This window comes from Aethalodelphis obliquidens, unplaced genomic scaffold (genome assembly GCF_003676395.1).
Source record: "Aethalodelphis obliquidens isolate GAN/ISIS:26980383/991018 unplaced genomic scaffold, ASM367639v1 scaffold113, whole genome shotgun sequence".
Lineage (NCBI taxonomy): Eukaryota > Metazoa > Chordata > Mammalia > Artiodactyla > Delphinidae > Aethalodelphis > Aethalodelphis obliquidens.
In genome coordinates, this window is record NW_020838057.1 from 3,286,535 (window position 1) to 3,299,268 (window position 12,734).

Below are 12,734 nucleotides of genomic sequence, written 5' to 3' on the forward strand. Positions count from 1 at the left end.
TTTATTTATTTTCAGTTTTAATATTTTTTTAATGGAAGTATAGTTGGTTTACAATGGTGTGTTAATTTCTGCTGTACAGCAAAGTGATTTGGTTATATATATATATATTCTATTTTTTAAAATATTCTTTTCCATTATGGTTTATCATAGGATATTGAATACAGTTCCCTGTGCTATACAGTAGGACCTTGTTGTTTATCCATTCTGTATATAAAAGCTTACATCTGCTCACCCCAACCTCCTACTCCATCCCTCCCCTAGCCCCTTCCCCCTTGGCAACCACCAGTCTGTTCTCTATGTCTGTGAGTCTGTTTTTGTTTCATAGATATGTTCATTTGTGTCATATTTTAGATTCCACAAATAAGTGATATCATATGGTATTTGTCTTTCTCTTTCTGACTTACTTCACTTAGTATGATAATCTCTAGTTACATCCAGGTTGCTGCAAATGGCATTATTTCATCCCTTTTTATGGCTGAGTAGTACTCCATTGTATATATGTACCACATCTTCTTTATCCATTCATCTGTTGATGGACATTTAGGTTGTTTCCATGCTTTGGCTATTGTGAGTAATGCTGCTATGAACATAGGGGTGCATGTATCTTTTTGAATTAGAGTTTTGTCCGGCTATATGCCCAGGCGTGGGATTGATGGATCATATAGTAATTCTATTTTTAGTTTTCTAAGGAACCTCCATACTGTTTTCCACAGGGGCCACCATCTTTAATACCAGAGTTTTCTTCTCTCCCAGGAGTTTTCACCAAGCCCTCGCTCTCAGCCCAGCCCAGCACGGCAGTGGCCCCAGGAGCGGACGTAACTCTACGGTGTCACAGCCAGTATGGTTTTGACCAATTTGCTCTGTACAAGGAGGGGGACACTGGGCCCTACAAGACACCTGAAAGGTGGTACCAGGCTGATTTTCCCATCACCACGGTGACTGCTGCCCACAGTGGGACCTACCAGTGCTACAGCTTTTCCAGCACATCTCCATACCTGTGGTCGGCCCCCAGCGACCCCCTGGAGCTCGTGGTCACAGGTTAGGGGTGCAGACCAAACCTTTTCCCCCAGGCTTCACAGGCCCTGGTGGAAGCTCCAAGGGGAGGGAGCAATAGGCATGAAGACAGTGGGAGGGCAGGAGAAGACAGAGGCTTTGCAGGGTGTATGAGTGTCTGAGTGCTGCTGTAACAAATCACCATGAATTCACTGGTTTAAAATATCACAACTTTATTACCTTACAGTTCTGGAGGTCAGAGGTCAAAAAGGGGTCCTGCAGGGGGGAAAAAAAAAAAAAAGGGGTCCTGCGGGGATAAAACAAAGGTGTCAGCCAGCCTTCTTTCTGGAGGCTCAAGGGGAGGTTTCTGCTGCCTCTTCCAGCTTCTAGAGGTGCCAAATCTCTTGGCTTCCATGGTCCATTGCTCCATCATCAAAGTCAGCATCATAGCATCTTCTAATCTATCTCTGACTCTTCCTCCTTCCTGCCTCTCTCTTATGCTTTTAAGGACCCTTGTGATTGGCCCCACCCAGGTAGTCCAGGGTAATCTCCCCAGCCCAAGATTCTTTTTAAAAAATTTTTTATTGAAGTATAGTTGATTTACAATGTTGTGTTAGTTTCAGGTGTACGGCAAAGTGAATCAGTTATACATATACATATATGCAGTCTTTTCATTTATTTTATTTTTATTTTTTAAAATTTTGTTTCTTCCTTTTTCCTTTTTTTTTTTTTGGCCGCACCGCGTGGCATGCGGGAGCTTTAATTCCCCGACCAGGGATCAAACCTGTGCCCCCTGCAGTGGATGCACGGACCCCTGGACCACCAGGGAATTCCCTACTTTATTTTATTAATTAATTAATTTATTTTTAGGCTGGGCCATGCAGCGTGTGGGATCTTAGTTCTCCGAGCAGGGATCGAATCTGCGCCCCCTGCATTGGGAGTGTGGAGTCTTAACCACTGGACCACCAGGGAGGTCCCTTATTTTTATTTAAAATTTTTTTTTATATTTTATATTGGAGTATAGTTGATTAACAATGTTGTGTTAGTTTCAGGTGTATGACAAAGAGATTCAGGTATACATATACATATATCCAGTCTTTTTAAGATTCTTTTCCCATACATTACAGAGTATTGAGCAGAGTTCCCTGTGCTATACAGTAGGTCCTTATTAGTTGTCTGTTTTCTACATAGTAGGGTGTAGGCATCGATCCCAATCTCCCAATTTGTCCCTCCCCTGCTTTCCCCCGGTAACCATAAGTTTGTGTTCTATGTCTGTGACTCTATTTCTGTTTTGTAAATAAGTTCATTTTTACCCTTTTTTTAAGATTCCACATATGAGCGATATCTTGTGATGTTTGTCTTTCTCTGTCCTGCTTACTTCGCTCAGTATGACAATCTCTAGATCCATCCATGTTGCTGCGAATCAGCCCAAGATTCTGAATCATATCTGCAAGTCCCTTTTGCCATGGAAGGTACCATAGTCACCGGTTCTGGGGATTAGGATACTGTCATATTTGGGAGGCCATTATTCTGGGTATACACACTAAGAAAAATAAATTTTATTTATTTATCTATTTATTTATTTATTTTTGCAGTACGCGGGCCTCTCACTGTTGTGGCCTCTCCCGTTGCAGAGCGCAGGCTCTGGATGTGCAGGCTCAGCGGCCATGGCTCACGGGCCCAGCCGCTCCGTGGCATGTGGGATCTTCCCGGACCGGGACACGAACCCGCGTCCCCTGCATCGGCAGGCGGACTCCTAACCACTGCGCCACCAGGGAAGCCCTAAATTTTATTTTTTAAAATTTTTTGATCATGCTGTGCAGCTTGTGGGATCTTAGTTCCCCAACCAGGGATTGAACCCATGCCCTCAGCAGTGAAAGCACGGAGTCCTAACCTCTGGACCGCCAGGGAATTCCCAAGAAAAAAATGTTCATTGCAGCTATATTTACAATAGCCAGGAGATGGAAACAACTTAAGTGTCCATCATCGGATGAATGGATAAAGAAAATGTGGCACACATATACAATGGAATATTACTCAGCCATAAAAAGAAACGAAATTGAGCTATTTGTAATGAGGTGGATGGACCTAGAGTCTGTCATACAGAGTGAAGTAAGTCAGAAAGAGAAAGACAAATACTGTATGCTAACACATATATATGGAATTTAAGGGAAAAAAAATGTCATGAAGAACCTAGGGGTAAGACAGGAATAAAGACACAGACCTACTAGAGAATGGACTTGAGGACATGGGGAGGGGGAAGGATAAGCTGGGACAAAGTGAGAGAGTGGCATGGACATATATACACTACCAAACGTAAAATAGATCGCTAGTGGGAAGCAGCCGCATAGCACAAGGAGATCAGCTCGGTGCTTTGTGACCACCTAGAGGGGATAGGGAGGGTGGGAGGGAGGGAGACGCAAGAGGGAAGAGATATGGGAACATATGTATATGTATAACTGATTCACTTTGTTATAAAGCAGAAACTAACACACCATTGTAAAGCAATTATACTCCAATAAAGATGTAAAAAAAAGAAATTTTAATACTATGAATAATGCCTTGTGACTTGTCTAGGAAAAAAAAAAACCCACAAGCAAGCAGCAAGGGTGGTGGGAGGGGAAAGCGGGGCTGTGTTTTATTCCGTAGGCAGTTCCCTTTTCTCCCCACATGGGATGCCTGTCTTCCCCAGATGTATCCCATAGTTTCTGTCTCCTCATCTGCTTCCCAGGAGGCAAGAGCCGGGTTTGTTCCCGGGGAAGGCAGATAAGTAAGACGGCAGGTCACAGAGATCCAGAAGAAAGGAAAGCACTGAGCTTCGAAAAGCAGGGAAGGCAGCTGCAGGGAGTGTCATTAATCAGCCCCAGAATGTGCTAGGTGTGCCTTTCAAATGCTATTTAACACCCACAACAGTCCAATGATGGAAGCGTCTTTATTTTTATTTTCCAGGTGAGGAAACTGGGTTTGCTCAGGCTCCATACCTAACAGAGCACAGAATTCTCTCTCTTTTCTTTTTCTGATTTCTCAGGGACCTCTTTTACCCCCAGCTGGTTGCCTACAGAACCACCTTCCTCTGTGACAGGTAAGTTCTGGAGGATTCACCTTGGTTTCCGTGGTATAAGGCACATGGACCCCCTTTTCTTTCTCCTCTTTGTCTAGATTTCTCAGTTTATTTCATTTGCCTCTTTCACAGATTTGCTTTATTTTAAAGATTCCTTATTTCTGCTTGTAAAGAAGGTATAATAAATGTATAGATATGACTGTCCTGTGCCACATCCCCACCTCTCTCCAGCCTTTCGGGGATGGTTTATGATGTCTAACCTGTAGAAGAATAAGCAGGGTGGCTTGTAAAATTGTAGATTCCTGGGCTCCAGTTCTGAGTCTCTGATTCCATTGATCAGTGGTTCTCAAACTGTAGTGGGCTTGAGAATCACCTAGAGAGCTTATACAGGACAGATTCCTAGACCCGTAGAGTTTCTGATTCAGAGGGTCTGGGGTGGGGTCCAATAATTTTCAAGTTCCCAGGGGATGCTGATGCTGCTGGTCTGGGGATGCTCCTTTGAGAACCACTGCACTATCTTTTGTGTGAGCCATGGTCTTCCCAATTTTCATGGCATCTCAGCTGCTTCCGGCGGTATCGGATGTCAGCCTGTGTCTTAAGAAATAGTACGCTAGGTCTTCCCTGGTGGCGCAGTGGTTAAGAATCCACCTGCCAATGCAGGGAACATGGGTTCGAGCCCTGGTCCGGGAAGATCTCGCATGCCGCGGAGCAACTAAGCCCGTGCGCCACAACTACTGAGCCTGTGCTCTAGAGCTCGTGCTCCACAACAAGAGAAGCCACCGCAATGAGAAGCCCGCGCACAGCAACGAAGGGTAATCCCCGCTCGCCGCAGCTAGAGAGAGCCCGCCCATAGCAACAAAGACCCAGTGCAGCCAAAAATAAATACATAAAATAAATTTAAAAAAAAGAAAGAAAGAAATAGTACGCTAGGCTGTGACATCTCGAAATGACCCCTGACACCTCATTTCTTATTAAGCCATTTTGGGCTTTTTGAGTTTGTCTTTCCTCCGTGTCTGGGCAGTGTGTGTTAGAGAAATGGGTTCCAGGGAGACTGGGTATCTGAGAAGGGGTATGGAGAGTAGGGACTTACTGGGCAAACCTGGCATTGCCCAGTTCCTTATAATCTTCTTGCTTAGAATTCTCAGAAGCCTCCAAGAAACTGAACCACTCGCTCGTGAACGAAGTTGCCACCACTGGTGAGTAGCCAGGCGCCCACTGCTCAGCAGAAAGGAGTTGGAGGATTGGGCTCTCTTCCATCAGCTCAGGCTGTAGGCTTTTTTTTTTTCTAAATTTTTAAAAATTTTACCATGTTGTGTTTCTAGTGTACAGAAAAGTGAATCAGCTATACATATACGTATAATTCCCTCTTTTTTGGATTTCCTTCCCATTTAGGTCACCACAGAGCACTGAGTAGAGTTCCCTGTGCTCTACAGTAGGTTCTCATTAGTGATCTATTTTATACATAGTATCAGTAGTGTATAGATGTCAATCCCCCTCTCCCAATTCATCGCACCCCACCCCCGCTTCCCACCGTGGCATCCATACATTTGTTCTCTACGTCTGTGTCAGGCTGTAGGCTTTTAATCTGCTTCTCAAACCACCTGATTCTTCCCAGGAAAGTCCTGGGTTTGAAGATGAGGATGGGATGGAGATGGGCTCTGAGCTTGGGGGCAGAAGAGTGTTCTGGGTAATGTGGCTCTTTCCAAGATGGCGGCACCAAGGCTATCATGGGAAGGCCATTGCTCGTCCCTACACATTGCTCTTCTGACTTGGCTCTGATCCATGTGTGTAATCTCGTTCCCACTGCTTCCAGGCAGAGCCCATGCTTCAGCCCCAAATAGATCATAGTTACCTGGACACAGTACATTTTTCTTATTCCTCCAGTCCAATGCAAATATGCTTCCTTTATGTTGCCATTCTCTTTGCCCTTGGCTTCCCCAGAAAAAAGTCTCCATTTCCCCCAAGATGGAAAACCTTTGACAGATCCCCAGAGAACAGGTTAGATATCTCCACTGCGTCCACACAGCTCTAGCTTTTTTTAGGTTCCTGATGCCAGCAGGGTCTTTCTAAGACCCTGATGAGATTCCTCTTCACCCTCTGTTCAAAACCTTTCTGGGTTCCCAGTCACTCTCAGGACAGATAGGAAAACTGACTCATACATGTGAAGTCATTTGCCCGAGACGCTGCATCTGATAAGTGATGGGTCTGGGGTTCACATTGGAACACCCTGAGTCTACAGTTCATGCTCTTCTTATAACCCTGGAATTCCAGCTCCCAAGTGCATGTGTTCAGGTTAGCGGTAGAAGCAGGGGTAGGAGAAGAGATGGTTCCACCCCTTTACACTTATCCTTTTTGTTTCCCAGAAACTTCTAGGAATATCACCATCCTTCCAAAGGAGTCAGACCCTCCAACTGGTGAGCAAGTGTCCTTCTCTGGACCAACTTCCTTTCCCCGTCCCATGTCTTTACCCAAAGCTGGCTGCTTTCCCTACACAGGAGCTGCAGCTCTGTGATCTTGGGTTCTGGTGTGTAAAGTATGAAGTGGAGGGGGACTGTTAGTGTGTGGAGCTCCGAACTGGGCAGGGATCAGGTGTGAAGGTGACCTTCTCAAAGGTCAGAGAAAGAAAGATAAATTTCATCTCTCTCCCCACCCGTTACAACCGTCTCCTGATCCACGATTAGCCAAATAGGTAGTGTCTGTGTGTGGGGTGAGGCTGTATCATCAGAGGCCTGCGAGGGGGTGTATGGAAGAGGTGATACTTAGACAATTGGGCTTATCTAATCCTAACCCTTGGTGAGGAGGAGAGGAACCTTCCAGAAAGGAGACTGGCATCCTAGCTAGCTGGGAGTAACAGAGTCTCAGATGAGGCATACGGCTATGAGAAACCCGATATGCATGTGGGTCTTGGAGAAGGGCTGTTTTGTTTTGCTGCACCGTGCTGCATGTGAGATCTTTTTTAAAAAATTGATTATTTACTTATTTATTTTCTTTCTTTCTTTTTTTGGTGGCGTCAGGTCTTAGCTGCGGCACGCGGGGTCTTTGTTGAGGCATGCGGGTTCTTTCATTGTGGTGCGAGGGCTTCTCTCTTGTTGTGGCGTGCAGGGTTTCTCTCTCTAGTTGTGTCACTCGGGCTCCAGGGCGCGTGGGCTCTGTAGTCGTGACACGTGGGCTTAGTTGCCCCACGGCATGTGGGATCTTAGTTCCCTGACTGGAGATCGAACTTGGGCCCCCTGTGGAGATGGGCTTTTATCATCTGCTCCTGTCTCTCTTGTTCCTCCAGGTCTTGCCTTCCAGTATTACACTAGGAGCAATCTGGTCCGGATATGCCTTGGGGCCGTGGTTCTAATACTCCTGGTGGGGCTTCTGGCAGAAGATTGGCACAGCCGAAAGAAACCCCTGATGCACCGGGTCAGAGCTGTCCACAGGCCACTCCCACCCCTCCCTCAGACCCAGAAGTCACACAGTTGTCAGGATGGGGGTCGACCAGATGATCATAACTGAGGATACCATCATTAGAATCCCAAGGCTTGGTTGTATCTAAGAGATAGGTCATGGGAGCGGGGAGGGGACTTGGTGTGGAGTGTGAGAGTAAAAGGATAGAGCCTACAGCTGTGGAAAAGGAGGGTGGCGGGGGGGGGTGTTCTTCTTGGGGCCCCATCAAGGAGTTGAGTCAGTGTCTATTTGGCTGTATGTCCTAGGACTCTCTTTGTTTGGGATGGAAGGAATCTAGTGGATGCCATAGACTCCTCACTGATATCTTGCTCATTGTGGACCTTGTGGCACCTCACCTGGGCCATCACACTTATCTCTTTCTTCAACCTTCCCTAATACGAGTTTCAGATCGACTTCTAATATTCCCACCTCTCACAGTTGACCTGTTCTATCCTTTGCACAAAACTCTCCCACGTTTCCCCCGTGCACACCCCGTGCTTTTTTTTCTTTTCTTTTTTTTTTAACTGGAGTATAGTTGATGTACAATGTTGTGTTAGTTTCTGGTGTACAGCAAAGTGAATCAGTTCTGTGCTTTTTTTTCCTGATTATCCCCTTGCTCTAGCCCTATCTTAAGCTGTAGTCTGAAAAATCTCCTTTTGTTTCTCGAGATGTGCCTGGTTCTTTCAGGCTTTGGGGCATTCTGTTCTTTCCCCTTAGAATATAATAATAATTATAACCAACATGCCAGTGGCTCGCCTTTATATTAGAAAAAAAGTCCAAAGTCCTCACTAAGTTTGTGCTGAAGGCTAGAATATGTAAATCCACAGAGACAGAAAACAGTGGTTGGTTGACAGGGGTTGAGGGGAGAAAGGAATGGGAGTAATTACGTAATCAGTATTTTTTTTTTTTTTGCGGTACGCGGGCCTCTCACTGTTGTGGCCTCTCCCGTTGCGGAGCACAGGCTCCGGACGCGCAGGCTCAGCGGCCATGGCTCACGGGCCCAGCCGCTCCGCGGCACGTGGGATCTTCCCGGACGGGGCACGAACCCGCGTCCCCTGGCATCGGCAGGCGGACTCTCAACCACTGCGCCACCAGGGAAGCCCTAAAGTGTGAGTTTTGAAAAGAGGATGAGATGTGACTTTTTACACAGTGAAGGAGAAGTATATTTTCAGGGTTTGTGTTGTATGTGTGTGTATAGAAGCATCAAAGTGCCGGGTGCTTTTTATAAATAGTAAGTTGACACATAGCAGGATGCGATTTCAGTTCCCATTGGCTTAGGCTGACTGATAAGGGCAAACATAATATTACACAGTTTAATTTATTTTCAAGGGAGACAGAAAGAAAAGTTGACGACAGTTATCAAGGTTTTTCTCCTATGTTTTGAGTAAAAATATCCAAACGTCTCTGGCCAAAGATCTTTCAGTTTCAGCAAATCAGGGCAAAATAGAAAACACTTCTTACACACACACACACACACACACACACACACACACACACACACACTGTGTGAGGTGATGGATGTGTTAGCTTGGTGGCGGTGGTCATTTCACAATGTAAATGTATAACAAAATATCACACTGTACACCTTAAATATATAAAATTTCTCTTTGTCAATTATATCACAATAAAGCCGGAAAAAAAGACTCATGTAATAAAGCAAAATGTAAATATTTCTAGGGAAACCAAAGAAATAAAATCAGAAATTTAAAATCTCCCTCAGTAACTCCCACTTCTAGCTATCGCAGGTGTATCAGACCAAATGTCTCACTGAGAATAACTATAATAAACATTGGATTAAAATCACACAGCTGTATCTGTCACTTATATATCAGCCAAGGCTACAAGATCCCCCTAATGTCTGATGAATCCTGGTGTGCAGCATTGGAGGATATGACCTCCTTCTACTGTTAGAGAAGAGTTTTATTGGAGAGAGGTTTTAATATCTTTCTGCTCTGGGTTTATCTGCCCTGATAGTTCTGAGACTTTTGTCAAGCTCTGCAATGTCTTTGAACTTCAATTCTCAATAGTATAGTTGAAATATTGTCCCTTTCACAGATATGTGTGGTGGAGATTTCACATGTTTAATTATGTAGAGAACCTACTGTGACCTGGAGAATGTCCTTGACATTAATTCTCATTTCTGTCTTCTTTATTCCTTTAACTCCTTTCCTCTCCCCATCTCTCTCCCTCACCCTTTCCCTCTATTTCTCCAATTTAAAATAGAAAGTTGAGAATAACAGACAACAGCAAGGACCAGCAACCTGTGGCCAGTGGCTGAATCTGGCCCACCACTTGTTTTTGTCAATAAAGTTTTATTGGAACACAGTCAGCCCATTCACTATATATTGTCTGTGGCTGCTTTCTTTCTGCAATGGCAGAATTGAGTAGTTGCTACAGATAATATATTTCCTGCAAAATTGAAAGTATTTACTATCTGGCTCTGCAGAAAAAGTTTGCTGACCCCTGGTTAAGAGTATGTGCTCTAGGGCTTCCCTGGTGGCGCAGTGGTTGAGAATCTGCCTGCCAATACAGGGGACACAGATTGGATCCCTGGTCCGGGAGGATCCCATATGCTGCAGAGCAACTAAGCCCCGTGCTCTACAACTACTGAGCCTGAGCTCTAGAGCCCGTGAGCCACAACTACTGAGCCCACGTGCTGCAACTACCGACGCCCACGTGCCTAGAGCCCATGCTCTGCAACAAGAGAAGCCACCGCAGTAAGAAGCTCGCGCACCTCAACAAAGAGTAGCCCCCACTCGCGGCAAGTAGAGAAAGTCCGTGTGCAGCAGCAAAGACCCAACGCAGCCAAAAATAAATAAATAAATAAATTTATTAAAAGAAAAAAAAAGAGTATGTGCTCTAGATTTTGACTGCCTTTCACACTCTCTGTCTCAGGTGTACAAAACAGTTATGATAATAGTAATACCTGCCTCATTGTTTGAGGATTGAATGAGATAATATATGCAATGGGCTTAGAATGTACGTGACATGTTATCACTAAATTTTATGGTTTTAAAAAATTGAAGTAGGGGCTTCCCTGGTGGCGCAGTGGTTGAGAGTCTGCCTGCCGTTGCAGGGGACATGGGTTCGTGCCCCGGTCCGGGAAGATCCCACATGCCGCGGAGTGGCTGGTCCCGTGAGCCATGGCCACTGAGCCTGCGCGTCTGAAGCCTGTGCTCCGCAACGGGAGAGGCCACAACAGTGAGAGGCCCAGGTACCGCAAAAAAAAAAAAAAAAAAAAAATTGAAGTAGAGTTGATTTAAAATATTGTTAGTTTCCGGTGTACAGCATAGTGATTCAGTTATTTTTTTCTGATTATATTCCATTATAGGTTCTTACAAGATATTGAATATTGTTATTAAGCCACAGGCTATTTTCCAGTCATAGAGCCTGGAGAGTCCTCAGGTTTTCAATTTTTTTTCCTTGAAAAACATTGGCTCTCAAAGAGGCAAAATGAGTTAAAAATTAATACCTATAAGAATTGATACAAAATAAGTGACATGGATGCACACTTAAATGTCAACAGTAACTAATACCATCAACTGTAGAACAAATGCACTTGACCATTGTGATAGATACATTTTAGTTAACATGGAATATGGATGCATTTCAATACCCTTGGTATGATGGAGTCAGCTAATTGCACCTGTGTCAGTGGTTCTCAACCTGGGGTGATTTTTGTTCCCCAGCGGACATTTGACAAAGTTCGGAGACATTTTTGGTTGTCAGAACTGGATGGTGCTACTGGCATCTAGTGGGTAGAGACCAGGGATGTTGCTAAACATCCTACCACGCACAGGACAGCTCCCCAAAACAAAGAATCATCCATCTCAAAAATATTGCTAGGTGCCAAGGTTGAAAAACCTGACCTAGTTGGTCTGGGAGAGAGATTGCACATTAGAATTGAGACAGGCTGGGGAATCCTCTGGTGGTACAGTGGTTAAGAATCCGCCTTCCAATGCAGGGGGCGTGGATTCGATCCCTGGTCGGGGAACCAAGATCCCACATGCTGCGTGGTGTGGCCAAAAATTAAAAATAAATATAGTAAACAGCAATTTTTAAAAATTAAAAAAAATACAAGAATTGAGACGGGCTGGGACCTGGGACCCTTTGCTGCAATGCTTGCACCTGGACTCCTCGAGCAACAAAATACAAAGAAACTACATGGGACTAAAATTAACTGCGTGCCTACCTACAGGTGGGGCAAATTCTGGACAAGAGATACAAAGAGACCAGAAAACGCAACTGACAATTTTGAAGAGCCCGGAGCAAAAGCGGTGGGGGGGGGCGGGGGGTTGGGAGCAAAAGCAGGGTACTGAGCATGCCCCCTGCACAAAACACCACCTCATGGGTGGGCAAACCACCTAAGCCCCCCCTCCAGCCCGACCCCCTGGACACACCCCTACTCTCTCCCCATATATGGAGAGAGCTCACCCCCCTCCCCCTGCCTTGGGGAGCAAGCCAGCAAGGGAACCTGAAGTTTGTTCTCTCTCCCCCCAGCTGCAGGAAGTGCCCCAATAAAACCTTGCACGAATTTCTTGTCTGGCCTCGGATCAATTTCTATTGATTGGGGAAGGTCAAGAACCCTGGTCAGTAGCAGAATCACCTGGGGGGCTTTTGAAGGCTTCTGGCTTCTTAAAGCCCACCCCAGACCAATTCAAGTAGGATGACCAAGGATTGGACCTGGGTAATTTCAATGTGAGTCTCACTTTAAAGATTGAGAACCACCGGTTGACCATTATAAGGAGAGCCATTTCACCCTGGACCGGAAGTCCTGCCCTCCCGCCAGGTCCCACGGGCCAATCACAGAGTGCGGGCTGGTAGAAGAATTTCTCTTGGTGGAGGCTTTGCTTTGTGTGAGGTAACCCACAGGTTGCAACTGAGTCGTAGCCGAAGGGAGGTGAGTACCTACTCTTGTACCTGTTTCTCTGTCTGATCTCTTAACTCAGTGGCAATTATTGGTGGAGCCTTTGCACAGAATGTTGCGAGCTTGAATGGCGGCGTGAGACTTCGAGAAGGTTTTTGCAGGCCTCAAGGTGAGTTCTCTCTTTATAAGGAGGAGACGAGATGTGGAGGGGGGGACAGCTGCCAATGATTTCATGTGTAACTTTTTTTTTTTTTTCTTTTTTTTGCGGCACGCGGGCCTCTCACTGCTGTGGCCTCTCCCGCCGCGGAGCACAGGTTCCGGACGCGCAGGCTCAGCGGCCATGGCTCACGGGCCCAGCCGCTCCGCGGCATGTGGGATCCT

The 12,734-nt window shown here is 45.6% G+C and overlaps 1 protein-coding gene across 4 annotated transcripts in view; it reads left to right on the plus strand.

Moving 5' to 3' along the window:
• Positions 1 to 8,233, plus strand: part of GP6 (glycoprotein VI platelet) — a 28,330-nt gene extending 20,097 nt beyond the window's left edge. For all 4 annotated transcript variants that reach the window (XM_027097324.1, XM_027097323.1, XM_027097322.1 and 1 more), the window contains 5 exons: positions 754 to 1,038; positions 4,022 to 4,075; positions 5,191 to 5,250; positions 6,418 to 6,468; positions 7,335 to 8,233. In XM_027097324.1, coding sequence (XP_026953125.1) covers positions 754 to 1,038; positions 4,022 to 4,075; positions 5,191 to 5,250; positions 6,418 to 6,468; positions 7,335 to 7,555 — 671 coding nt within the window. In that variant the 3' untranslated portion in view covers positions 7,556 to 8,233. The remainder of the gene's footprint in view (positions 1 to 753; positions 1,039 to 4,021; positions 4,076 to 5,190; positions 5,251 to 6,417; positions 6,469 to 7,334) is intronic.
• Positions 8,234 to 12,734: the final 4,501 nt, after the last annotated feature.